Source organism: Bos indicus x Bos taurus, chromosome X, assembly GCF_003369695.1.
Source record: "Bos indicus x Bos taurus breed Angus x Brahman F1 hybrid chromosome X, Bos_hybrid_MaternalHap_v2.0, whole genome shotgun sequence".
Lineage (NCBI taxonomy): Eukaryota > Metazoa > Chordata > Mammalia > Artiodactyla > Bovidae > Bos > Bos indicus x Bos taurus.
This window is the reverse complement of record NC_040105.1, coordinates 84,974,774-85,002,432: the sequence shown is the minus strand read 5'-3', so window position 1 is coordinate 85,002,432 and position 27,659 is coordinate 84,974,774. Positions and strand designations below refer to the sequence as shown.

At 42.6% G+C, this 27,659-nt stretch overlaps 1 protein-coding gene across 1 annotated transcript; it reads right to left on the bottom strand.

Annotated features, from left to right (window-relative positions):
• Positions 1-274: 274 nt before the first annotated feature.
• Positions 275-26,346, bottom strand: CAPN6 (calpain 6). The gene is made up of 13 exons (XM_027533824.1): positions 25,783-26,346; positions 19,237-19,416; positions 9,807-9,938; positions 8,573-8,781; positions 7,866-8,058; positions 7,121-7,314; positions 6,790-6,867; positions 6,498-6,684; positions 4,492-4,614; positions 4,086-4,288; positions 3,388-3,509; positions 2,461-2,597; positions 275-1,897 (listed from the first exon to the last, which is right to left on the bottom strand). The coding sequence occupies exons 2-13, from the start codon at positions 19,399-19,401 to the stop codon at positions 1,715-1,717; spliced, it is 1,926 nt and encodes a 641-aa protein (XP_027389625.1). The 5' UTR covers positions 19,402-19,416; positions 25,783-26,346; the 3' UTR covers positions 275-1,714.
• Between the last annotated feature and the right edge of the window lie 1,313 nt (positions 26,347-27,659).

Below are 27,659 nucleotides of genomic sequence, written 5' to 3'. Positions count from 1 at the left end.
CAATCTCAGAGGGGTTTCAAAACCATGTAACCCCAGACACCACACAAATATCCCAACTAGAAAAGGAACCCCCTTCTCCAATCTACCAGCCCGATCCCCACCTGGATAAATAGAGCCAAGGCTTCTACATTCATCAGACTCATGCCTGGACTCAGGTTACACCAAGTATCCCTTCCCTCACTCCACCCCCACCCCTTGAACAGCTCCCAAATGATTCTCTGCGGATGGCCACTTTTGCCATCTCTCCGGTGCCGCCAAATCAATTCAAGACTGGTCAATTAATTAAATGTCAATTTTATTGTGCTTTGGATTATGTAAGGCAGTGTGGTGGAGGCAGTAGAGAAGATAGACTGAAAAACGTGGTAGGAAAGAGTGAGCTAAAAATAATCTACAAAATAATTTTTTAAATGATTGCGTGCTGAACTAGACTAAGGGCTACAACTATGTCATTGTATTCATTATTTGCAGAAGCGTTGAGATATTCTAGGAGGTGGAGGTTGGAGGATGGGGAGAGGCTTCATGGAGGATGTGGCTTTTATGCTGGGCCTTGAAGGAGGGGTAAAATGTTGATAGATGAGGTGGAGGGAAGAACATTTCAGAGAAAATTCTGTAGAAGGACTGAAAAAATACAAGAGGGCAAATAAACACCCCCAGGGAGTGACACTTCCCACCTGGGAAGCCTGAGGGGGCTCAAGCCCCCAGATGGGGTCTTCAGTACCAATGATATTAGAAGGCACAGGGCAATGGGCTTGTTTGTAAACCTAGCAGCAGCAGGAGGTTTCACATTGCAGTCAGGGGCCCCAAACTAGCTGAACTATGCCTGGATGGACTCTTTCATCCTTTGATCCTGTGTGGTCCTTATTCATCTTTCCTCTTGCCCACTGACTGCCTGAACGGTAGTTCGTGCGCGCCCATGTGCGCGTGTGTGAGTGTAGGTGTGTGTGGATGGGTGGGGGACCGAGGCTTTGTCTCCCACTGCAGCTTCTTCCACTTTTCCCTCTTGTGGCACACAGCTGGTTTCCATGGAGCTTGAGCTCGGGCCCTTTCCACTGTCTGAGCCTCAGGGAACTCTAGCTCTTGATTAAGCACCTAGGAAGCTTCCTCAACATGAAGGTAAAACCTACTGTGGGGGGTGACTTGGATTAGGGCAGGACTACTCTTTCCAGAGGTGGAGATTGATGGTGGTGTTGACTGATGGTGGTGGTAGTGATGGTGGTAAGGGCTGGGGACGTATGAACAGACTCTGGGTGCTGTGTAAAATGCTGCTGGGACCGCTCTAGTGTTCAGTCAGGAGCTGGGATGTCAGGCTAGACCTGCTTGGCCTCAATCACCCCTCCCCCTTCCTCAACATGCCCTACAGGGGAGACATATTGGGGACCTGAAAACGGCAATGACATCGGTAGAGTATCCAGGCTGATGTTGTCCTGCTCGACTCTCACCCCCAGAAGCCCCAGAGATCTTTTTTCTTGGCCAACATCTGTCTAATCTCCAGATGGGACTGTCACCTCCCCCTGTCCAGCTGCTGGAGGTAAATAGGTTATGTAGCTACTTATGCTACTCAGATCGAGAGGTATAGGGAATTTATCAGAAGAAAAGGAAAGTTAATTACTGTGAATTTCTCTCTCAAAAGATTGGGAATCCTAGATAAAATCTAGCATCTGACAGAAAATGAAAGGATGGAAGAGCTCTGTCAGGCTTCCCTGGAGCTGAACATTTAGAGCTCAGTGAGGTCATCGCTCGAAATAATCTTGAAGCTGATGTGGCCTTGTTTCACTTTGGCGGTTGGGCCACCCTTCTTACGCAGGTACAGGGACTTTAGTTCACGGCAGTCACTGGGGTCAGCATCCAGGATAACCTGGCCCAAGAACTGATCACAGAACTTTCTCTTGTTCCATACCTGGAGAGACAAGTCAACAGAGTGAAGGTGAGTAACCCTCTGTGACACTGGACTCTGCCCCTGTGGCATGTGGAACCTAATGCTGGACTTAGAAAGGGCTATTTAAAAACCAAGGACTTTTCCCAAATACTGCTCTGAGTAGGGGAAAAGTACCTCAAAGAGCAGAGATGAAAAGCAGAGTTCAGGATCAAACTTGGCAGATGGTCAGAAGCAGTAAGTCAGGGGAACACAGCCAAACCATAGTGATCCATCCTGACCTAGCAGGTTGAGGGCCATGTCAACCGGCATATGCTTCCCTACATGGGAATTTGCTGTGCCTATGTTAGCATGTGAATCTGACAGCATGTGGGTTTCTAGACACAATGAAATATGTGGAGAAGATGTTTAGGATGGACATTAATAAAGAAGTCAGTGATTGTGCCTAGTGGGAGGTATCTGAGTACAAAACAAATAACCCAAAATAACCCTTGCTCTGTATCCTAGTCATCTGTGATGCACTTGGAATCATCTAGTATCTAGTAGTGAATAGGAGCCACTCTGCTGGTCCCTGTTCACATCCTTACCTGAACTATAATAGGAATGTCAGTGGTCCTTCTGTAGAAAATGGCCTGGGTGTCAAAAATGGCATGAACGGTGTTCTTTTGGACAGGAGAACGGACTTCTTCCTTTCCACACTTGATGATCAAATATGGGTTTACAGCTGGAACAAAGTAACCGTTATTTTGAATGCAGTGATGAAAAGTCCTCTTCATGGATAGTCAAAATGATCTCACTAAGTCTACTCAGGGACTTTTAACATAACACCTGGTTAGTAGAATGACCTAGGACTTTGGTGTCTACTTTCCTTTTCTTTTCTATATTTTATAGAAGGATATAAAAATGAATACTAGATAGGCCTCCCCCAAAGACTCTTATATCCCATTTTCTCCTGTTTAATTGAAGTATAGTTGATTTACAACATAGTGTTAATTTCTACTATATAGCAAAATGATTCAGTTTTTTATATATATATGTATATATATATAGCCAAAATGTTTGTTCGGGTTTTCTGTAAGATGTCATGGAAAAGCCCAAACTTTTCTGTCAATCCTTTATATATATATACATATGCATATATATATATATATATATATATACACACATGCATATATATATATTCTAAATATATATATACACATATATAATATATACAATATATAATCCTTTAAATATTATGTATATTTATATATTTTATGTATACAATATATATACATTATTTTTAACTATTCTTTTAATTATAGTTTATCACAGGATATTGAATATAGTTCCCTGTGCTCTACAGTAGGACCTTGTTTATCTATAGCCCATTTTCCTAACTTGGTTGACAGCCATTCTGACTTTTCTACACTGAAAATACCACTGGAGAGACTCATCTGTGACCATCTTTTCTATTCATATATGCAGTAAGTGAAGCTGCATTTTGCTTTCCCAAACACCCCTGCATTTCTTACTTTCATTGTCATACTTCTTCTCCAGGCCCTCAGCGCTATGCACTGTGATCTGGGTGACAACCTTGGGGTAGCCACGAGCCAGATTCCAGCAGGACATCTTGGGCATGTCCATAGTCAGCTCCCTGGAACATCAAAAGGAAGACACGTCATCCATGACAAATGCCCTTTGATGAGGAGAAAGGCTAGCCAAAGCAGACCTTGTTGTTGAAAAACATGAAATGCCAAGGGGCCTAGCCCATTTCTCCCCAGACATGGCTTATGTTTTATGGGTATGTTTTCCTTTCCCCTTGCTTTAAGGTCCAGAAGATAAAGATCAGAGTAGGCAGGGCTGGGGTGAAAAGGTAGCTTTGGTGACCCAGCACTCAGAACATAAGAGAGATGTAATGAGGAGGGCCAGCTGTTTAAGAGAACAGAGAGTCAGCCAGAGAACAGAAGATAAAATATAAGCGGAAAAACTTAGGCTATAGGCTCGTTCTCCTTAAATGGCAGCTGAGAGCACTGAAGCCCAGACATCAACGGGGAATTCCTCACAAACCACCCCTTTTTGAGACATAGTTCTCCTGCCATCATTTCAGTTAAATCTGACTTGAACAACTTGGCCCTCTGAGTATCCATCTAGGGGGAGAGGGCCAATGGGGTTAGGACTTGGAGGCAAAGCCCAGAATAGGAGTTGGCAAGGCTGGCCAAGGAAACGGCACCTGAGCTGGACAGGCACTTCACAGAAGATTCTCAGGAGGAACTCGCTGGTACGGCCGTGCTGGAACATGGTTGGGACCAGCACGTAGTTGCCCTTCTTCAGGTACTTGCTCAGAAACACGGTGCGTGTGTCGATGTAAGTGGAGGTCCCAGCACGCTCCTGAATGTAGAGGTGGTGGAGGCGGAATTTGCGGTTCAGTTCCACCTGGAAGTGCAAGAGAAGGAAATGCTCCATTGCACTCATATCATAGTTGTTTTTTTTGTTTGTTTGTTTGTTTTGGTTTTGGAAGATTCTAGGTCCTCTTGCTAGCTTCATCCCTCCACCTTTATTAATTCCCTTAACCCCAAGGCATTCTAATTTTGACGCTGTTTGCCATTACTGTCTCTGCTCCAAAGGCCCATTCTTACCTTGAAGAGCTCAAAGCCGATGATGTAATTGTCAGGTCTTCCCATGCGGCGGTAAGTGCGCAGGTCCTTTTGCTGTAGAGACATGATGACCTTGTGCTCATCCTCTGGCACAGTGAAGATGTACTAGAGAAAAGAGGCCACCAAGGAGCTTAGTTAACTCACTTGTTTCAGCTGGGTCAGCTCAAATGTCAGGGCAGAAAACTCTACCTCTCGAAGCAGAGACTTGGGTTATGTTCTGGGCTTTGCCACTGACCAGACAATGAAACCTTGGATAATTCATTGACTTGCTAACTGTGGATTCTAATGTTTGTTTCTCCCTATGGCATTCAGCAGGTGTTGAGAGACACAACTTCATGCCCAGGCGTCTGATTCCAAACAAGGTATGCTTTCTTTTAATAAATTATTGGTTGGGCTCTTGGTCTTTTTTTTTCCCCAATTATCCCCTTATTTTTTAAGTTGTACATAGGAAAAATCAAGAATCTATAAAGACAGAAAGCATTCTTGCTTGACTTAACCGGACACAGCAGCATTCCCCTAGGTAGCCTCTTTTTGCCATCCCAGATGTGTGACTTGTGGGAGGGGTTGGATGCAGTTCCTTGGTGAATTGATGCTCTGCTATCACTATTATAGGGAAGCTACAGGGCTGTGTTGGAGACTTTCCAAACATAATTTGGGGAATCATGCCATTGGGAACTGGGTCTAAAAGGCCTCCTATTTTTCTCTCTGCCTCTGTCTCTCTTTATCTCTCTCTTTTTCTGTTTCTGTCTCTGTTTCTGTGTGTGTGTGTGTGTCTTTCTTTCCCTCCTAGAAGGAAACAGGAAACAGATGCAAAATCATAGGTTCACAAGGCCCCCATAGATCTATCCTGTGAAGACACTTGAACACTGAAGCCAAAAAAGCCCATTTCATCAGTTTGGTATATGTGCCTGACAATTAAAGCATTTCCAGGTTTGTAAATGAAGGCAGGTGGTAATAGGAGCTTTCTTCTCTTTAGGGACAATTAAGGTAGAAGGAAAGGAGAAAAGTATAAGTTAAGTAAAGCAGCCCACCAAATTTAGTATCTTTCAAAATGGCTGCCAATGAGGTTCATGGAAAGAAAACACTCATGGCTAAGGCTGCAGTACAGTCAGAATTCTTGTCTCCTGTGGGCTAGCTCATCAGCACATTTGTGGATCAAAGCATCAAGGTTATTATAGGTTCAGGCTTTGGATGTTTGTAAATTTTGCTTTGAGGTGTGCCCGGGGTTGACCTCTAATGTGTCACCTGGCATAGCATTGTAATGGGAGACGAATGGAATGGGTTCATCAATATGGTAGTGATTCAAATCCTGGGAATAATGACCTGGGATTCTAGATGAGAAAACGGAGTCATAATGATGGGGTTCAGGAGAATCACCTGCCTGAGAAAGAGGACACATATAGTAAGTGTCCACCCCAGGGAGCAATTAGGCAGTAAAGATATAAAAAAGAACTGAGAAAGCATCAAAGAGCAGATCCTCTCTCTCCAATGTAGGACCATCACAAGGAAGCAGGGAGTGTCAAAGCATACCCAGCAATAGAGCCAAGAGAGAGGCAGCCAGAGGAGGTGGCTTGGATTTGATAATGTTGCCAAATCACATCTCTGCAAAAAGACACAGTCTACTGTGCTTTACAAGCATCTGAGCCCATCCCTCTTCATCTTGGTTGATGAATATTATACAATAGTGGCCAGTAGGAGAATTGATGTCTCAGAAACATTCCAAGGTGAGACCTGGCTTCCTATTGCCTTGATACTGAAAAATGAAAGTGTTAGTTGCTCAGTTGTGTCTGATTGTTTGCAACCCCTGTCCATGGAATTCTCCAGGCAAGAATACTGGAGTGGGCTGCCATTCCCTTCTCCAGCGGGTCTTCCTGACCCAGAGATTGAACCCAGGTCTCCTGCATTGCAGGCAGATTCTTTACTGTCTGAGCCACCAGGAAAGCCATATTGCCTTGATAACTTTAAGACAAAAAGATTTTGGTTCAAACCTGGGGGTTCTGCAGGAAGGTATCACGGTTGTTATAGCAGCCTCCTGAACGATTCATTAGGGGATCATCATTCACAGTCCAGCATCCCACCACCGACTCCAGCTCCTTGTGGCCAAAAAGTGGGTTGTTCACATTGCGGCAGACATTGAGTTCATGGAAGTTGCGGCAAAAGTCCTCTAGGCTCATCCTGAATGGAAGGAGTGCAGGAGAAAGAAATGAAGATGGTACTTAATACCTACCCCTGCAGTTCCATGTGAAAGCCTCAATTCTCTTAGTAAAGAAAACTTCTCACCAAAACTCTCCATCATCAGACATGACAATCCCCAGGTTCTTGCGATCTGCTGCAGTCAGTTGTTGCCACTCTTCAGAACTAAAGACAAATGAACAAAGGGATAAGCCAGGATGTTTGCTATTGACTTCCTACAGGAAGCAGGATGCCAAAGGAACGGAATGCATAAGGATTGGGACAGCTTTGTTTCACTGCCAGCTAAGTCAGACTCCATGCCCGAGAAGGACCCACAGATGTCACTAAGCATTGACAGCCCACTAGTAGCCTGAGGGATGGGATTGGGAGAAAGTATAGGGTTTGGGGGATGCAGCCATCAAAGTAGAAAGCCACTCACATCTCACTCCAGGGGCCACTCCATTCCTGTCTTCCCAAGGGGTTCCTCAGACGAATCATATACAGCTTCTCAGTACTGAAGACTTCCACAAGTCTTTCTCCAAGGCGGATCTTGCGAATATCAGTCATGGTGTAGGTATGGCCCTTCAGCAGACCCCAATCAGTTTCAACTTCTTGTTCCTCCTGGTCAGGAAACTGAGAACAAAAAAACATACATAAGGACACAAGAATTGGGAGAGCCAAGGCTTGGCTCCTCCTCTTCCTTGATTGGTTTACATCAGTATGGTTGAAACTAGTTCTCTTATGTACATGGAAATGTGTTCCTGCTGCCTAACTTGACACAAAGCAAGCCAAGGAAAAGAAGCAAGTAATTTAATATAACAACTCAAACAATACAAATGACCCATGGTAGTACATTGATATGAAGAGCATCAAAATTTCGTGGGACTGGTTAATTCTTTGAGCAAACAGCTATAACCTCCACATTCAGGAGCACAGGTAGGAGGAATAATTTAGCAGAGGCTATTTATATCTGCTTGAATGCTGCATTGCCAGGTTGGAATGACTGGTACAAAAGGATGATATGTTAAATATCCTTAGCCTCTGCACCAGGGCTCAGTGTCTATTGTTAGCTTTCTGAGTTTCACAGTGGCTTGTCTTGGATCTCCAGGGTTAGGGTCATGTTCCACACTGTCATGGTCTCCTCCACCAAAAGTGAGTAAAGAGTAGTTCTGATGAGTACAAACCTCAATGGAGCAACAGATCAGACCTCCTTTGGTAAATGTCTTGTACAGTTCTTTAAACAGCTTGTACTTCTCCTCAACAAGATCAGTGTATCTTCCCTTCTGCATGTCAACAGTTTCAGCCAATGTGCCAGTGAAATCCACAATGATATCACTGGTGGTCAGACCATCAAGGGCTTCATAACAGCCAAGGAGCCTAGGGGAAAATATGCAAACTTATCTTTGAAAAATTATTTTTCCAGGTCTAGGACATCTTGTTCCCTCAAAATTAGAACACTCCTTGCACAGTCAGTTCTTACCAGCTAGCTTTTCTCTATGCACAGAGGGAGAGAGATTTTGAGACCATAGTCATATTTCTAGGCTTAGGCTATGTTGATCTAAGTCCACGTGTGAAACTTCTTTCTACCAGTAAATATTAGACAAGAAGGAAATCTGAAGCCATAATGTCATGTGATCCTTAGATAAGCCTCAGAAAGGGGGCATCTTTCTGAGGGAGCAGTAGGGGTTTAATGGAAATTGGAACAGCTTATTTCTTTCTCATCTAGAATTATGGAGGGCCAGTCCCAGGTCCAAAGCAATGCCTTGGATCTGCCTGACATCCCACCCAAGGCTAAGCTGGGAGAGCATGAGTCTGAGTTCCCAAGGATGAATATGACCTTCCTTCCCTTGTGTAGCCTGACCACTGACTAGTCAACCCCCCGCCTCCTTACTTGGCATAAGCTTTTTCCAACAGGGCATTCCAAAACTCATTCATGGAGGTGGAGAAGGAGAACACAAGATCTCCATTGATGGTGGGCAGCAAGTCATCAATCACCACCTCAGTCCATTCTCCAAAATGCCAGAACCGGAAGTGAAATATCCCAGCATATTTATCTATTTTTCGAGGGTCCCATTCCTGTTCCTTATAGTTGGGGATTGTCTGGAAACATAAGAACATTCAATCAGTCAACTTTTATTCACCAGACCATATCCAGATATTGAGATTACAGTTGACTTCTGGAAAATTCATGGGGCAACAGAAAGCACACCAAATACATTTGGCTTGGGTTTAAGTTAGGAAGTCCCTGGTAGGGCTTTTTTTCCCCACAATTTTTGCTTCCCCAGTTCAGTTTTGCTGAGAACAGTATTACCACGCTTGCCCTGAATACACTCAGGATCACAGGGGGCAGCAAGTTGTGGCTTAAATTATTTCCCACAGATAATCTACAAAGTAGATTATGAGAAACTGTCTACACAAACATATTCATGGCTGCATATTCAGCCCTATAAACAAGGCATTTAAAAGGCAAAAATTATTCAAAACACAAGGCCCCTTTGCAGATTCTATAGATGATAGATTTTATTCACACCTTGAATAAAATTACATTTTGGAGAGTCTCCTTTTAAAATTCAATTACACTTTCAGCTTCTAAAATTGTTTTTCTGAAGCAAATGTTCTACCTTTGTCCCAAATCAACACTTCATTGCCTTGAACTCTGCCTAAATGTCATAGGAAATTTTGTACTCTTAATAATTTATTAGAAACTTTTCAAGGATATATTTCCATCTTTCTCACCTTTTCTTTTATTCATATCTGTCAGTGAATTCCTGGCTCCCAGTGGGCTTTTTTTTACCCCAGTTAGGTACAGAGAGTGTAAGTATGCAGAGCTACTGAGTCAAAGTACTGCAAGTGGACAAAAGATCAACTAGTATGTGTGACAAAGCAAATAGAGCAAAATGTTAATGGTGGAACGCAGGTGAGTCAATGGATGCTGACTGTAAAAATCATTCAACTTTCTGTATTTGTGAAACTCGTCATAATAAAATGAAGGAAAATCACCTCCAATCGTGAATACTTCTGACTTCAGGAATTAAACAAAGAAAGTTACGAGCTGCCTTTTCCTAAAGTTACTAAAGAAGACAAGAAGGTAGAAGCCAAGTGAGGTCCTGCAGAAGGAAGAATACCTTTGTCCAGTGACACTCCTGAACAGCCAAACAGGAAAATGCAGAGACCATTGGCTTGTGCCCCAGTCTCCCTTGGGTCAGCTGGTGGTTGCTGATGTTGCCCACAATCAGACGAGGGTCATCGCAGATGTCCTGTGGATACAACAATTGGTTCTAAGAATCCGAGATGTGTTTCCCATCAGACAGTGTGAGCTCAGCTGCCCAGGACAGACCTCAGAGATGAGGTAAGATCAAAAGATGACCAGGACTTCCATGGGTGGGAGAAAGGGAAGGTTGTGGGGTTATGAGAACAAACACAAAGCAGTAGATCATCAAGCCACAGGAAAAGGGTTATGTGAGGGGGTGGAAGGAGAGAGTGAGAATGAGACAGGATGAAATGTGCTGGTGCCCTCAGACATGGTTTTTGCAGCAGCGGCCAGCTTGTAAAGAGGAGAGCAAGGGATTAGCACATTACATTTTGATCCTATTTGTCAGGATGAGATTTCCTGAAGTGCCTGTACTTGGAAGGGTGATTGCATTTAAAAGACAAGGTCTGATGGAGGTGGACATTAATGCTTCTCCCTCTCTAGGAAAATTAGTTAGGAGACCTTATATATGAAATCCATTCCTAATAAAAAGCAAAGGCAACAGTGGTCTCCATGGCAACTAGATTTCCCTACATCCTTGGATGAATACAGATGGCAGCAGCACTAATAGCAGGTGGTAATAGACTGTTCTGAGGAGCACTTCAACAGACACTCTTTTTCTCCAGTGGATGTTCCAAGGGACGCTGAACAGACTGGCTGCAGTATTTGTTAGGGGTGTATGTGTCTTTCCCTAATATATCATTAGCTGTGCCATTCCCACTGCAAGGAGGAAAATGAGGCCCAAATAATACAATTACAACACAAAGTAATAGAGTCATTTTCAGAGTATAACCAATGCCTGAAGGAAAGATCCCCACGTTTCCCTGGTGGGAGGTGGAATAATTTGAATATCAGTGGCAATGCTCAGGTTGAAGCCTTAAGAATGACTAGAGTTAGCAATTGGACACAGGAGTGGTACGGATGTATAATGAGTAGAGAGACAGGCATGGACAGAAGCATAGCCACATACATGACACCATATAATTGAAGACACATTTGTGTGACTCAGAGTATCAGCCCTTGGAGACTTCAAAGGCAGGAAATACCAATGAAGTCTTGGGTAGATGGAGACAGCTTCGTGGAGGAGGCCTTTGGCCAGTACCTTGACATTCTGCTTACCCAGCAGAAATAAATCCTAGTCTCAAATGGAAAGAAAATCTAGACATATATCCTTTAAACAATTATTAAATAAACATCTATATTTTTCTGGTTCTCAAAACTCTTTTTAATGGACATAATTCTCTTTGATGAAGGGTCTGGTCTACAGAATGAAACATTCCATATATTCTTTAAAAGCCAAAATAACTCTGGAAAGGAACAGACATTCTGGGCAAGGACAAGACCAAACTGAAGATTAATTGGTCATTCTTTTGCCAAAAGGAGAGAGTTAGGTGGGTTGTCAACTTTGTATTTTCTGGCCTTTTTTTTTAGGTGTCTCATCATTACTTTTTTGTCTTAGAAGAAGACAAAATTTTTTCATGAGTTAGGAACTGCCTGTTTTTTTCCACTTATGGAGCATAGAGCAGGTGTGTTGGGTGAATTCAGTTTTGATATTCTTTCCCTTCTGTTTGTTCCTTTGCCCTTTCTAAGATGAAACGAAACCCAATTTTTCCTTTCTGAGCTATGCATTACCATTTTATGCAGAGCAAGATGAAAAGTTATACCATGATTTCCTGGACTTAGATAATGCATATAATAATTTCCTAGCATGAAAAATCAGTAATGTGAACACTGATATGTGGAAAAGTGTGCTTTTAGGTTATTAAGGCAAATTACTTGCTGGTTTTGTGTAGAGTTATTAGTGGTTGTGGTCACATTAGTCTTGAATTTCCACAAGGCTTTCATTCATAGCAGGGATCTAGGCTCAGCAAACACTTTTGGCATGTCAACTTCTATTTAAGACCTAAAGGATCATATAAATAAGCAAAGAGATATGGAAGCAGAACTCAAATAGAGGCACTGTATAATTATTCTCTTGTTGACTAATCTGAAGGTAATTATTTTATATACAGTGTGTGTGTATGCGTGTGTGTGTGTGAGAGAGAGAGCACATGCATGCATTTGTAAAGCTATGTGTAATCATGGGAGAATATATATTTGGGCAAAAAAAACCTCTCACCTTATTTTCCATTTCCTCTCATAAACTGGCCCATGCCCCAGTTTTACTTCACCACTCTTCATACATGATGGGTGGTTATTTAACAATGGGTTTAAAAAAATAAGTTAACAGTCCATAGACTGTCAAGCCTGAAAGGAATTTAGAGACTATTTAGTCAACCTGTTTATTTTACAAATGAGGAAACAGGCTCAGAGAAGAGCAGTAACTCACCCCTCCTGGCATTCAGCTAGTTAGTAGACCTGGGATTAAAGCTTTAGGTTCCTCACATACAGATAAAGAACCTCTAAACATCAACTAGTCCATCCTTTTTCCTTTAAGTTTATTAATGGCCACCATGTAAAAGATAATACTGTGCAGTTCTTCAGGGGTGGAAATACAACCAGTTCTCTGTCATCCATCCCAGGGTTTTATGTCTCTGCTTAATGCTCACCGAAAAGCTCTCCCTCATTCTGGAAGACTGGCTTAAGACGTTTTAGCTTTTGGTTCCAGGCTAAATATAATATTACCAATGAGCTTTAATCTCCTCAACCTCATCCACTAAATATGATTCAAACTCTTATTTATGTCAGCACCATGATGTGAAACATGGGAGAACATTTTTATCAAGCCACTTTTTTTTTTTTTACCTCTTTAAGGAAGTGAAAGACTAGAAACAGCTAAGGAGGTAGAAAGGGTAAAGGGTAATGAGCCAATGTAAATCTACATACAAGTGGACTTTATGGTGACAAATTTGAAAACAATGAAATGGCTTCTTATTGCATTTTCCCCTCGATTTGGACAACTGGGTATAATTCCTGTCGGGGTAAGGAAGAAAGGCTGGAGAAATTTTCCTGTAAGTCAAAGCTGAGATGCAGAGTGCAGATGGGACATGTTAGCCCAAGCTCTGCTGAAATGGTAGGGAGTGGAGTTGGAGGAGAGGTCACAGCTCACACAGTCACATATTTGGGTGGCTTGAGAAGTAGGGAAGATTGCTGAACCCCTAATGGTTCCCAGCTGTGTTGGCGTACTCAACATGATCCTGGAACTGGGCTGTTTGTCAAGGCAAATCACTTCTTAGCAGGAAAACACACAACTAGGAAGTCAAGCACCAAGAGTAAGTTTAGGAATGTTCTCTGCATCCCAGAGCCAAAGCCTTCTACAAGCAAAGCAGCATCTCTAGGAAATATGTTGTCTTATCTGAGCACTGAAAGACGCTCTCATTGTCCTCACCTCGTCTCCCCTCCCAGACTCCTCCGGGTCGGGGGAGAAGGGGGCTTACCATTATAAGCTTTGGAGCCCCTCACACTCTATATGGCACTTACCACATCCACATGTTTAGTGATTTTTTTTTTTACACAGGTGAAATTTGCTGACAATAAACACTGAGGTCCAGGGTAAACCTCAAGAACCACAGTAAAGTGAAAGGCTGCCTAGAAAACCAGTGGCCAGAAGAACAGGGGTACTTTCAAAAGTGCTACAGGCTGTCTAGCAGTCCTGTGGGGCTGGGGTCAGTGTGGACACTTAGAAATGAGGCTAGCCCTGTAGTAGGTACATTACGAGTAAGTCTAGGATTCTAAGTCATCCTGAAAGGCCTAGGGTTGCCATTCAGGATGCAAGGGCTTTACCAGCTAGTTCAAGCAGTTATCTTATGCTTAGAAAATTGTACCATCTCCAGACACAACATGTAGGTGGACCTCCTCTCAGGGGCCAGCTCCTCTGCTCAAGGAATTCACTTTCCTGGGGAGTTTTGCTTCTGCATGAAGATCTTATCATCAGTAAAACATTCTCTTCTTTCCTATTGCCTCCAAGGAAAATTCAATATGGAGCTGTAGAATAATACCTTAAGTTGAACTTCCACTTTCAAACTGGACAAGCAAGTCAGTACAGAATTATCTTCTTTAAACCTTCAGACTACTTCAAGGAGACTCCAGGGGTAAATACTAAATTGCTTTATTGGGAAAAATTTGTGTATCTGCAATGGGAATAAAACAAAACAGGTACATGCTACAACATAGATGTTCCTTCAAAATATTATGCTAATCAAAGAAGCGACTTACTTTTATGATTCCATTTTAAGGGAAATGTCTGGAATTGGCAAATCTAGGAATGGGAAGAGAATGTTTTACCAACAGAAACCAAAAGTGTATTAGTGATTGCCTATGACTGGGAATAGGAGGGTTTTACTCACTGCAAATGTACACAGTGGATTGTATTGGGATGATGCAATTGGTCTAAGACTGGATCGTGGTGATGTTTACATAGCTGTAAATTTTTAAAAAATCATAGCTTTGATAAAGTTTCTAAATTTTATGATATATAAATTATACTTTACTAAAGCTGTTAGTGTTTTGTTTTTTAATTCAGAATCTAATATAAATAGGAAAGATGGTAAGAGTACGGGCCTATTCAACTCCCTTTGATTGTGCCAACAGCTAAAAACACTTAGGACTATTCAAGTAAAGGGATGTGATCTCCGGGAAGAAAAAGGAATTCATGAGCAGTCTAGGCCCAAACTACACTACAAAAGTGTTACATTCAACTGGGTGTTGGAAATTTCTATTAGCACAGAGAGATATGTTTCCTCCTTTACTGGTCCCTCATATGTAATCTGGGCTTCCCTGGTGGCTCAGTCGGTAAAGAATCTGTCTGCAAAGCCGGAAACATGGGTTCAATCCTTAGGTTGAGAAGATCCCCCTGGAGAAGGAAATGGCAACCTACTCTAATATTCTTGCCTGGGAAATCCCATGGGCACAGGAGCCTGGTGGGATATGGTCCATGGGGTTGCAAAAGGGTCGCACATGACTTAGTGACTAAACCACCATCACCACCATATGTAATCTACCACTGAGGCTTGTGTATTCAACTTCTAAAATCTCCTCTCCTCCTTTTCCTTCCGTTCCTCCCACCTTCGCTTTAATACAGAACTTCATCAGCCTCTTCCCATACAAGGTAGTAAAATGGCCCCCAGGGAGGGTACTCCCTGGTGGAAGACCTGGGCAAGGTCAATGGTAGTGGAGGGTGAACTCAAAACTTGACTAGGAGAGCTAACAGATCTTGTGCAGGTGCTGTGCCTTCTCCCACCACTGGCTGTGCAAATTCCTACAAGGTCTTGCTCCATTTTAGTCGGAGATTAGTTGAGTCTAACTCGAGGACACGATTGTAGTAGGGTATGAGTCAGTCAGGAAAAAAAGCCAGAGGCGGGTTGGAGGGGAGAGTGGCTGGAGGGAGCTGGAGAAGAGACTTTCTGTGGGAATTTGGTGGTTAGATTTGAGCCTAAAAATCCTACCTGCCATTTTAGGATCACATGGTAACTCAGTAGAACTCAGCTCTTTGAATTTTCTAAGGTCCAGGAGGACAGGAAAGCCCAGGAATACAGGTCTCAGGGAATATACCTGTGTACCCAGGAAACAAGGCCAGTAGCTGGGGTCATTAGACCAATGGAGGCCTTAAGGAGGAGGATTTTCCTCTGGAAGATATGGGCCAATAGACTGGCATCGAACAATTGCAAAAACCTTCTCACAATCCCTGTCCATCTAAAATGGCTCCTCAGGACACAGCAGAGAAGTGGCAAGCGGGATAAAGAGGAGCTCAATCCTGCCCTAGGATGGTGGGGCTTGACTGCAGTTGGTTGGTTCAATTAGCAGTGATGTTTACAGACACGGAGGCTGTTCAAGCCGGGAGGGGAAAGAGACAGAAAATATCAGGTTAATCGTGCTTCTTCCCTTTTAGAGTCTTCAAAAAACAACCCTGCTTGCCAACGAGGCAGTGAGTCCAACGACCCGTTGGGTCTTTCTGAGCCAATTTAGAGAGGCCTAGGGCTGTCTCTCAGCTTTCCTAATGGGAGGCCAGAGAACTTTGACGTGGTTCTTGACCACAGGCTTGGCCTCCACTCTGACTGGAAACTACTCTCCAGCTTTTTGAAGATTCAGATGGTGGTCCAGAGCTTTGTTTCTTCCCCTACTCCCCCCCCCCTCCCCGCAAGAGGCCCCCTCCCCAACCACTTCAATCCACCATGATCTCCCCTTCTTCAAAACCCTATGTTGATTTACTGTCTGTATGCCTAAAATAGCATTTCCTCTATCCAGCATTCATTTATTATTTAACTCTTTGCTAGCTCAGTATCTATCTCTTCAGCTATAATGGGAGTCCCTCATCTCAGATCTTGTCTGTATCTTGCATAGAGGCTGGCATAGAGTAAGTGCTACATAAATATTTCTCAACTGACTCTCCCTTTGGGCTGAATAAAGACTAAGCTCAGAGTATGCTCTCAAAAGAGAGGGTATTGGTCAATTAATGGATGTGCAGTATCAACATGGTGAGGAGGAATGTGAGAACTCACTGGAGGGAAGCTATGTATTTTATCAAAAGACACACAAGCAAATCTATGTTCCCTACATGGCAGTGTGGTTGAGTAAAAACTAATATAGGCTTTGGAGTCAAACCTGGATTCAAGTCCCAGCTTGTTAGCAGTCTGAACCTGGGAAAATTCTTACCTTCTTCCTGAGACACAGTTTCTTCATCAATAAAATGAACATAGTATCTACCTTTCTTTTTTACACTGGGAAAAAAGAATTATATCAAAGTGAATTTTTAAATACCTACCTTGCCTTGCTGTTGTTGTTTAGTTGCTAAGTCATTTCCAGACTTTTTGTGACCCCAGGGACTGTAGCACACCAGGCTCCTCTGTCCATGGGATTTCCCAGGCAAGAATACTAAAGTGGTTTTCCATGTCCTCTCCAGGACAGTGTGTCTCCTGCATTGCAGGTGGAGTCTTTAACCACTGAGCTACCAGGGAAGCACCACTTACCTTGCTAAGCCATAGCAAATTAGTATGACATTTTAAAAAATGTATCGAAAACTCCAAACACAGTATTTGGGCAAATAGCAGCCAAGTGCTATGATCCCCATTTCCCTTCTCTTTCTGACACTCCCTCACCTTCGAAGGAGTATTGCTTACCTCAGAGGCAAGATGGACTATTGCCTTGGTTATTTAAGTTTTTAGGACTCAATCCACAGAATTTGAAAGATGAAGGCAAAGGACAAAAGTCTGAGCCAGGAAAGAGTGGGGAGGATGTGTCTAAAGATGGGCCAGTACAGGAAGCACTGCTGGTTTGGTTCACAACTGGGGAATGGCTTCATGTTGGCTTGTGATTTTATGGCCCATCAGATCCCCTGCCACTCCTCCGGAACCTCACCCCTATTCATTATCCCTTCTTTCTTCTGAGTCTTTAACCTCTTCTACTTTACTATTTCCTCCTTAGCTTATAAATATGTTCAAGTCTGTCCTATTTGTAAAAGACACCCTCCCCTAGAAAACGTCCCTCAATTTCCTGCTTTCTTTTCAGCTACTTCTACCCTATTGACCTCCCTTATTTCATAGACAGTTATCAAAAAAGAGTGATGGCCCTGATTATCACCATCCAGAGTGGCTCTCAAACAGCATATTTCTATTTTCTTCATGTGTTTTGGGGGAAAAAACTTACCTCTCTCTATACTGAATGTGTGGGTAATGAATTCTGCTCATGTTTTCCAGATTTGTTGGTAGGTCAGTGATCTACAAGGGTGTCAATAACTGGAGGCATAGAAACCCAGCAGGGGTTGTAATCTTTCTTCTGATGGAGAAAACTTCTCCAAGTCATATTCTCAATGGCTATCATACTTTATGGGCAAAAACAGAGACATGCCTTTGAATGATCTAGAAGACAAGCAACTTAAAGTGATCCATGTGTCTTGGCACCCCCTGGTGGCAACCTACATAAAGTGAAGTAGCTCATGCAAGAATCCCTTTTAGGAGTTCAAGTTGTGGAAATTGACACTAAAAAGTGATAGCTTGTTCATTGAAGAACGCAAATCTTGAGTTGCTGACTGAGATGGTTCCACAATAATGCACAGAAAGGTGTAATCATGAAATAAGATCAAAAGGTCTTCAGGATATTGTGAAGGTCTACGAATTTGCATTTCATAACAACCCTAAGTAACCTGTATACCTGGTCACCCACTTTGGGAAGGAGCCCAGATTGAATATCCTTCTATCTTGGTAGACTCTTTAGATTTAACCAGGTTATTATTTATTCTCTAAATGCGATCATCCTATCATTTTATAGATTGACCTCCTGCTCACATAGGACTTTTGAAGGGATTCTGACACTTGCTTTAGAGATACCATCTACAGATGCTCCACAGAGAACCATAGTAACTATTAATAAGTGATGAGAGAGGTACAGTCTTACTTGGATCCCACGGTGCTAATAGTGGAGGATGCAGATGACGATATCTAAAGAGCAGCAAAGAAGCCTCCCTCCCCCAGTTCAAACTCCATCTTGTTCCTGTTGAGTTCATTTCATTTATGCTCACTATATAAAGAGTAAAGAAAAGGTAAAGAATCTGCCTGCTATGAAGGAGACCAGGGTTCAATCCCTGGGTTGGGAAGATCCTCTGGAGAAAGAAATGGCAATCCACTCCAGTATTCTTGCCTGAGGATCCCATAGACAGAGGACCCTGGTGGGCTACAGTCCATGGGGCCACAAAGAGTCGAAAACGACTGAGTGACTAACAAGCCTATATAAGGAGTTTTCTCCTTACTGGTCTGAGATTATCTTGAAGTTGCCATGAGTGGTAACTCAGTAAAGAGATGAGAGTAGAGCTTTTTGAGTTACCATATTTACTCAAATGAACTTCCAAAAGAAAACAAGAACAGTATCTCTCTCTTTTGGTTCTTTCTAAATTATTAAATCTGATACAATGTGATTAAAATTCAAAATTCCTCATGTTAGAGTCAGAAGCCCATATCCATAAAACTTCTCATTATAAAGTTGTCTGCTGGGGATTTCTAGGGCAGTGAAAATATTCTAATATATAGAATTATGGATGTATGTCACTATACATTTGTCCAAACCCCTAGAATGTATACTAGGAGTGAACTCTAAGGTAAAGAATGAACTACGTGGGATAATGCTGTGTCAGTGTAAATTCACCAGTTGTAACAAAAGTACCACTCTGAGAGGTAGTGTTTAAATGAGACATCTCTGCACCTTCTTCTCAATTTTTCTGTGCTCTAAAAACATAAAAAGGATACTATGTTATAAAAATTAAAGTTGTCTGCTAAATTGGTCTATACGCAGTGGGCTGTATGAGTGAAATAGTGAATCAAGTAGAATTATGATGAAAGAGATCAAGAGGGAGACAGGAATTGAAACCACAAAGTTACCTGGGGACGTTTCCATATCACCTTTCCAGGAAGCAGTCGGTTGTAGAAAAGTGAATCGTTCTCAGGCAAGAAGGTTGGATCACAGAAAAGTCTACCATCCCTGATGCATTCCTGCTTCAGTTCCTGGTACTTCTGGTTTTTGAAGAACTTCAGAGGAGGACCCATAATGTCAAACTAAGTCTAGAATGAGAAAATTGTTGTTATTGAGGGAAGAAGTTCTCAAGTTTTTGAAAGATTATCTGAGATTAGACCAACAGATGCCATCCCAGTGATTTATTCCTGGATCTAGGCAACTTGAGTTTAGCTTTAGAGGAGAAGTCACCATTTTCAAGGAAAGAAGATCTCAGACTCTGCAACAAATTAGTTTGGGGCTTGGGGTAAGGCATCCAAATCATTTCCAGGTCTCTGTTTCCTCATCTGTCAAATGGGTTAATATGCACTTTAACAATCTTACTGGAAAAATAGATAATAAATGTTAAGATTGAGAGTTAAACATGAGTCATTATAATTTAAAGGGAAATCTCCCATTTTCCACTGGCAGAGACAAGTTCAATCACAGAACAATTCCAAATTTGAAGAAAAGGGTAAAAAATAACTTTAGTATGTTTAGAATAATTTGGTGCCTCGAAGGGCCACACACTTTGTGCTTGAGGGGGAGAAAGAGCCCCTTTCACTTCTAACAAGCCCTTTTACACAATTCCTTTCCTCTTATCATTAAAGAGTTCCGCATTATTACTGGCCAGGGAGACTAACACAGGAAACAGAGCTCAGCAGATGGCCTCCAAAGACAAGGAAAGATAGAAGGTTTGCATGTGTCTTTCTTCTTAAAAGTCTAGTGTGCAATCATTTGCCTGCAATAAAAGGCAGACTCTAAAATTCAATTATACTAATTCGGTAAACTATAGATTCTTATCCCTTGGCAATACACTGTTGCTTTCTTTTCTGAAAAAAATAATCATGGCTAAATAGAGAATTAATACAGTGGCTCTTTAGGCAATGTCTATCAGAGTGCCTCACACTCAGATGTCCCTAACAACTGGTTTTTATTATGAGGGTAATTTGAAAGGCAAATTTGATTTTAAATAGCAGGGTTTTCCATGCCTTTTCATGATTCACAAAGATATATTTGTAGTGATTTTAATGATCCTCTCATGACAGTCAATGTTTAAATGTGCAGGGATGTAAAATTTATATGGCACCAAATATTTCAAAAATTTATTTTAAGGGTAACTGTGTCTACATTCTGTGATTACATGAGAGTTGAAACAAAAGAATCAGGCTAAGGTCAGAGTATCTGCTAAAAAATGGGCCAAATTTGGCGGGAAGCTAATTAGCTCTTTCAAGAGTATCTGTGTAGTAGCACAGTTCAAAACTTAGTTAATAATGAGGCAGTTGCTATTTTATACAAGTGTAATATTAATCAGACCTCTTTATCTCATTTTGTGTTCCTTCAGCATTACTTTGAAATGTCTTACTGGTGAAGAAGTCTCCCTATTTGAAAACTATAAAAAATCTTTAATTTGATGTTATTTGCAACCTCCAGTATATGTAAACAAACTTACCCTTTCTCTGAAGCCAAGGACTAAGAAGCTGAAAATAATCAGTCTTTCCACCGGTACTTATTTATTGGCAATTATTTTTCAAATGGAAGGCTATAGGACACTGCAAATACCAAAATGTTTTCAGTCTTCAGGTTTAAGTCTGTTTATAGGCTTGAAATATTAATGTATATTTCATTGTATGTGAAATCCTGGATGGTATCAGTAATACTTTTCTGTTAAGCAGCATCAGAGCCAATCTGAATGTGTGCCCAGGTTCCCTTCTGGAGCCTTTTACAAATGGATCCCAATTTTCATGTGTGTTCAAATTTATAACAAACACTACTATGCGTCTTGGTTTTCCTGGAAGGTTGGGTGGATTGCCAGAGGCTGGGGACCACAAATGGGGGGTCGTCTGGGGCAATTAAGATATTTAGTTTGCTAGAGCCTCCTGGTCCCTGAACATTTTGGATAAATGAGTATTTCCTGTTCTTGGGAAGGCCCTCTGCCCCTGCCAGTCTCCCTTTTTAGTCGGTCAACTGGGGAGGCAGGCAGGAACCTGCAAATGGAATCCCCATTATATCAAGAGGGCCTGTCTACAGACAGGAATGGCATCAACTGAAAAGAAAATCAAGTTTAATTTTTCAAAACTGGTATGATCCCAGTTGACTTTATCAGAGGCAGGATGTACAGCTGGTGCAGATCATTCAGGCCTTTGAGTGAGGGCACAAGTATTCTGGAGGAGCACAGGAAATAAGGAAAATCAAGCTACCAGCCTCAACCTGACTGGTTCTGGTTAGAGTACAATTGTAGTCCCACGTCCTGTTGGACTTGCAGACTAGAATTGACCCCAATTTCTGATTAAGCAGCAGGAGAATTATATTCCATTTGTTGTGACCTTGGTTTCTTTGTGCCTCAATTTTCTCATCAGGGGAGTGGGGTTATTTATCCTATCCTCCTTACTCCGTGGCTGTCCCTAATGAGATGGTTAGTGTACAGGTTTTTGAATACATAGAGAGGGCTCCATAAATGCAAGATATACACTGTAAGCCCTCTCACTGCCGGGCACAGAGCTAGGCACACAACCATCAGGAAATATTTGTAGAATGGATGAATGCCTTATGGAGAAAATTCATGTTTGTGTGGCAAATTATTGCTTGATGGGTGCATTTCAGCTCATATTCCCTTCATGGTAGCTCAGTTTAGTAGATGTTATCTGGGTCCTTCATTTTGTATCTTCAGAAATGGCTGCTCAAACAAGGAGCAGCTAGAAAATGGTGGCTCTCTGTAACACCAGATTTAGTGTACTGACTTTTATCACACCACACTGCTTCCTTTGCTCACTGCTTTCTTAAAGAAGGCGTTTTGTTTGTTTGTTTGTTTGTTTTTAGCTCAGATGAGGAAAACCCTCCAAAGCAAACATGATACCTAACTTTGAGGCACTCTGCCTAGAATTTATTGCCGTGGTGAATATTGAAAAGGCCCTTTATTTCCATGGTTTGATAAGCATGGGAAAATCTGAACCCTTCACATCCCAGGGTTCATCCCATTGCATCTCAGAAAACTTTCAGAGACTCAGAAACTTGAATTGGGTTCATCATCAACAACTTGCCCTGTCAGGGCATAAGAGAGTGGAGAAGGGAATGTTCCTTCTTTGCTAACTTGCTGCATCGAGCTGTGAAGCCAGGGAGCCTCTAGGTTAAAGACCACATATAGGAAAGTCCGTAAACAGAATCAAAGCTGGGGCTGCTTTGAATATCAACGAAAGAGAGCCTCCAGCTAACGAAGGGAATGAAGGGAACGTTAGCATTAAAGAAGAGGGACCTTGCGTCTCAGAGGGCTAGTATTATGGGAGGCTGGGTGAAAAAGAGTGTGGAGTTTTGTATTGAGATAATGGTCTTCAGCAGTTCTGTTTGAGCAGGGCTCCTCCACACCCCAGGGTGTGGTGAGTTCAGAATTGCCAAGGGAAATTGAGGGAGCCTGCCACGTAGAACACGAGGTCGCACTTAGGAGAGGGAGCTTTTGCTGCTCCCTGGACTGGAAAGCTTGGGCAGCTGGACAAACTCTTAAGAGGAAAATCACTTGTTCTTTACCTGTGGGTCAGCCTTAGAATAGAAACCAGATTTTGCTCTAAGAAGTGTATTCTTCTCAGTTTATTCAAGAGTGATGATCTGATAGGAGAAATCCAGTCTGCAGTTTATAAACTGGTTTTGATTGGGATGAGTGAGAAGGGAGGGTAAGGCATTTAAGGAAAAGAGAGAGGGAGGGAAGGGGGCCCCCAGGGTGTTGTTCCTGGCTGGTTTCTCCTTTTCCCCCAGTTTTCCCCATGTGCTCTACTTGGGGAAAATTTGGAGGTCAAAGCAATTAGGTGTTTTCAGAGCAAACTGAACACTCAAGACTTGACTCTGCCCTGACATGAAGTCACAGCCACTTTCAGCACAGTGGGTGACCCCTTATCCTCACTCCTGCAGCTGTGTGGGATGAGAGAAACAGGGCTTGGAGAAGGAGAATTAATAAAAATCCAGCATCCGCATGTTATACAGAAGAGTGTGTTCCGGGTCTACACAGGCAGAGGCATAGCCACACCTGTGGGCACACGTCTGCTGTGGGGAACATATGGCTGTTCTGATTCAAACAGTTGGCCAGATATCCTGAGGTCTGAAGTGTTAGTAAGTGTTAGTCGCTCAGTTGTGCCTGACTCTTTGCGAGCCCATGGACTGCAGCCCACCAGGCTCCTCTGTCCATGAGATTTTTCCAGGCAAGGATACTGGAGTGGGTTGCCATTTCCTTCTCCAGGGGATCTTCCCAACCCAGGGATTGAACCCAGGTCTCCTGTGCCGCAGGCAGATTCTTTTACCGACTGGGCTACAAGGGAAGCCCCCACAAAAGTCGTATGACCCAACCCTATATAGGACACATCTACTCTGCCCAGAGAGAAGACTCTGTTCAAAGAAATTCCAAGAAAAACAGAAAACACAATTTCCTTTCATTACATTGTTGCAGACCTCTATCAAAAAAAAAAAAAAAAATTAAAAATCCTAAAAAGAGCACAGGTAGTCAGGAGATCCAGTGTCAAGTCCCAAATACCATCATTTAGTGTAAATAACATTTCTGTCCTTTAGTTTCCCCATAAGAGCAATGGGACTAAAATAGCTGCCCCATTCACCTCAGGGTGTTATTGGGGACAGCTAACAAAATTAGGAATATGAACGTGCTTTTTAACTATTACGGAGAAAACCAATGTAGAGCAGTAGTATTAGGAAACACTTGTTTTGAGCAAATCAAATCTCTTTTTTGTCCTTATTGGGAAGTGAGGATATTTAATCACATATAAGACACTCACAAACATTCAAAAGACCAATGTAAAATGGCCCCTCTGCCTTTTAGTACCTCCCCTCTGTTCCACCTCTCCATTCTGGCTGATTTGCCCCCCTAACCCTTTTCTCCCCCTCTTGGCTTGAATAAGCCCATCCTATAATTCTAATTTTACAGCCTTTCAGAAACCTACTTTCAATTTTTCTAGAATGTTACACTAGATGGACTCTTAGAGGTAGATTGCTTAGTCCAATTCCTTGCTTTTACAGGGAAGTAAAGGGACTTGTCCAAGGTTACACAGTTAGTGACTAAAACCTGGACCTCCTGACTCGTCTTTTTCTTTTTTTTAACCACAGTTTAAAAAAAAAAAAAAAAAAGCAGAGGCTGGGGGAGCATGCAAACACAAAACCTCAGGACATTGCTTGTGAAAATGTGTATTGTCCTCTTCTTACGAGAATGCACTTAGGAGTTTTGTTTTTGAATTGCTGTCAGAAGGTGAGATGATTTCAAATCAAGGCTAATCAAAGAAACACTGTTTGGGGGTCACAAAGGGGCTTTTTCTGCTTTTAATTTGGGGACTGAAAACTCCCAAGGATACAGAAAGCCTGCTTTTTAACCTATTCCTGACGACACAAGTGTTTAGACTTCTCCCTCGCCTGCTAAGGACTCAAGGATAAAGAAAGAATGCTATTCAAATCCAAAGTATTCATACAGGCACACGCGCGTGTGTGCGCACACACGCACAGACACACAAACTGCAAGAGGAATGCCAGTTAGCCGTCCCCCATAGGTTCTTTTTCTACATTCCTTCAGATTATAAAACGTCCTTAATGTCACAACAATGATTAGCAAATGAGATATTAGGCGATTTTCGATAAAAACATTAATACAGACAAGGGATACTTTATCTTGAAGCCAGAAGTGACTGTCAGAATGGCAGAACCTGCTGAATTTTCCTCCGTGCTTTTCACTATATTTCAAGCTCCAAATCCTCAGAACTAACTTTCAATTGCAATGCCCCAGTCCCTTCTCACCCCAGCCTGCTCTGGTCAAGTGGGCCAGCTGAGCCCCAAGAACAGGGCAGTTGAGGGTTGTGGAGAGAGCCCCAACTGAAAATCAAAGTTTAAACCAATGCAAAAATCGGAGGAAAACAAAACCAAGGCTATCCTAAAATTGCCGAGATCAACCTGTCACCAGGACAGGAGGGTCCCAGCTCTGCAGACAGGAAAGACCTTGCAGCCATTCCCTCCTGCGCTGCAGTGCACCGTCCAGGCACCCCATTGCCAAGGCTTAAAGACCTTGTGCACAGAGTGTGGCTCCAAGATTTTGCCTGCGTTTCAACAATGTGTCCATGGTTGGGGATCAGCAGAAGCTAGAATAAAGCCCTGACAATGTGGTCTCCCTCCTACACTAGCCTCCCAGGAATGGAAAAAACAAACAAACAAAAAAACAAACAAACCCTGAGCAGATATCACCAGAAAAATATCATGGTCAGACATCCACAATTACCCCCTTAGACATACCAAAAGAAGCAATCCAAAATTCCATTAGTTTTGAAGTTTTCAAACTGTTATTATGCACACATATTCAATCCAGACAAACTGTAAAATGATAGCTGTGGAGTTTACCTATAAACTCAGTTATCCAGCAAATAAGATTGCAGGACGAGTTTGTGAATGTCCGCTCTCCTCACCTGAGTTATCCCAGGAGACTCGCTGCTGCTGCTGCTGCTGCTGCTGCCGCTGCTGCTGCCGCTGCTGCTCTTCACCAGGTAACCTCTACCAAGTCTGTCCAGTAAGTGCGGCTGAACAAAGATTCTGGCTTTCTTAACCTGAAAACTATTTGGGCTGTACCAAGCTCTGCTCACAGGGGGAGGTGCCCTGCATTAAATTCAGGAGACTTGGCCCCGCCTAACAGTCAGAAACTGATCCTGAGTCATGAGGAAAATCTGGAAAGTGCCCCTACCAGATGTGCAAACGGGATGCCCACTCCAGATCCACCCACCAGAAAACTGAAAAACAAAAAAACAGGAAAGCCATGTTTGAAAGTGCTTTCTGTTCCAAGGAGAAAGAGGACTTTTCAGGGAGGGGTCTGAGAGATTTCTGGCTTTTCTGTCCCAAGGTTAAGAGTGCAGACCTGAGCATGACTCAAGGGAGGACATGGAGAGAAAAATCTCGAAGTGCCGGCAACATTCTGGTGGGCTCAGCTGCAGTCCCAGCCCTGGTACACCGATCTATGTTGGTGATGAGCCCTTCAGTGAGTGGGTGGGAGTGAAATAGGACTTGGTGTGGCACAGGGAAGAAAAGGTTGTTTTGTAAAGTAATAAGTTACCTCTGGCCAAGGGCAGAGAGAGGGTAACAGCAAGAGGAAAGCGAGTGGAGTTTGATTCCATGGCAGCTGGAAGAAGCCTAATTTCTAGCAAAGGGGCTGTGGAGAGTCTGCCTGGCCATGTTCTGTGAAAAGCAGAACCAACAACTGGGTTTATGCTGCTGACCAAGAGGCTTCGGGGAGATACTCAGAGCCCTGTAGATACTGTGGTGCACCCCAGCTAGGGCCCTATCCCCTGAGGCATTTCCTGGGCCACAGTTCCAGGGACTAGATTCTCAAGTTTTCTTTGTTTCAATTTTCAGAAAGGGTGAGGGCTCCATATCTCATTCCCCAGCTCTCTAACCTTTGATCTGAAATTACCACCCTCTGCCCCGTCCCTGCATCAAATGTGCTGCTGGCTCATTGAGTCCTAGAGGGGAGAGATTAAGAAGGAAAGGAAGTGTACTCACCCTATGCGCTGGCCCCATACCAGTATTTTCATGAAACAGATGTGAGCAGTTCTCTAACTCTGGTCTCTGAGACCTCCTCCTTGGCACTTCCCCACACTCCCTCTGTGCCATCTCACCCTGTATGCCAAGATTGAAATTGAATGAGAAGTATGGATATACCTGATTTGGTTCCTGAGTGACAGATTTCTCAAGCAAGTATCCTCCATAATGTGGGGTTACAGCTTTGAAACCAAGGGGAGAGTGTTTTGTCCGGGATCATCTTGGTCAGCCATCTTTTCCACCTCTGTAACTTTCAAATGAGTAGGGAGTCTCTGAATCTGAGAATTTGAAGAAATTTTAAAGGCCATATCTACCGTCCCGCTCAGTGCAGAAATACCACCCTGATAATCTAGAAAGCTCATCCCTCTCGAAGGCAACTTGCTCCACATTTGGACATCCTCTAATTGCTAAAAAAAAAAAAAAAAAAAAAACCAAAAAAGGGTATTCCTTAGGCCGTGCAAAAATTAGCTTTACATAAATTATTTTTAATTCCTCTTTCATATGAGAGATATCTGTCATGTCAGCTCGAATCTTTTGTCCCCCAGGCCAAATATCTTCAGTTCACTTAAATCATGCCTCATGGGACACGGTTTGCAGGTCTCTTGTCTGCTCAATATGGAGCTTGTAACACAATTAAAACCCTCTTTTGTTTCTTACACGAACTACTATTATTTGCCAGATACTATACTTATACAGTTGACTTTTATTTTTACCTAGATTCTGGGCTTTCCATACATCCTTGATAACCATCACC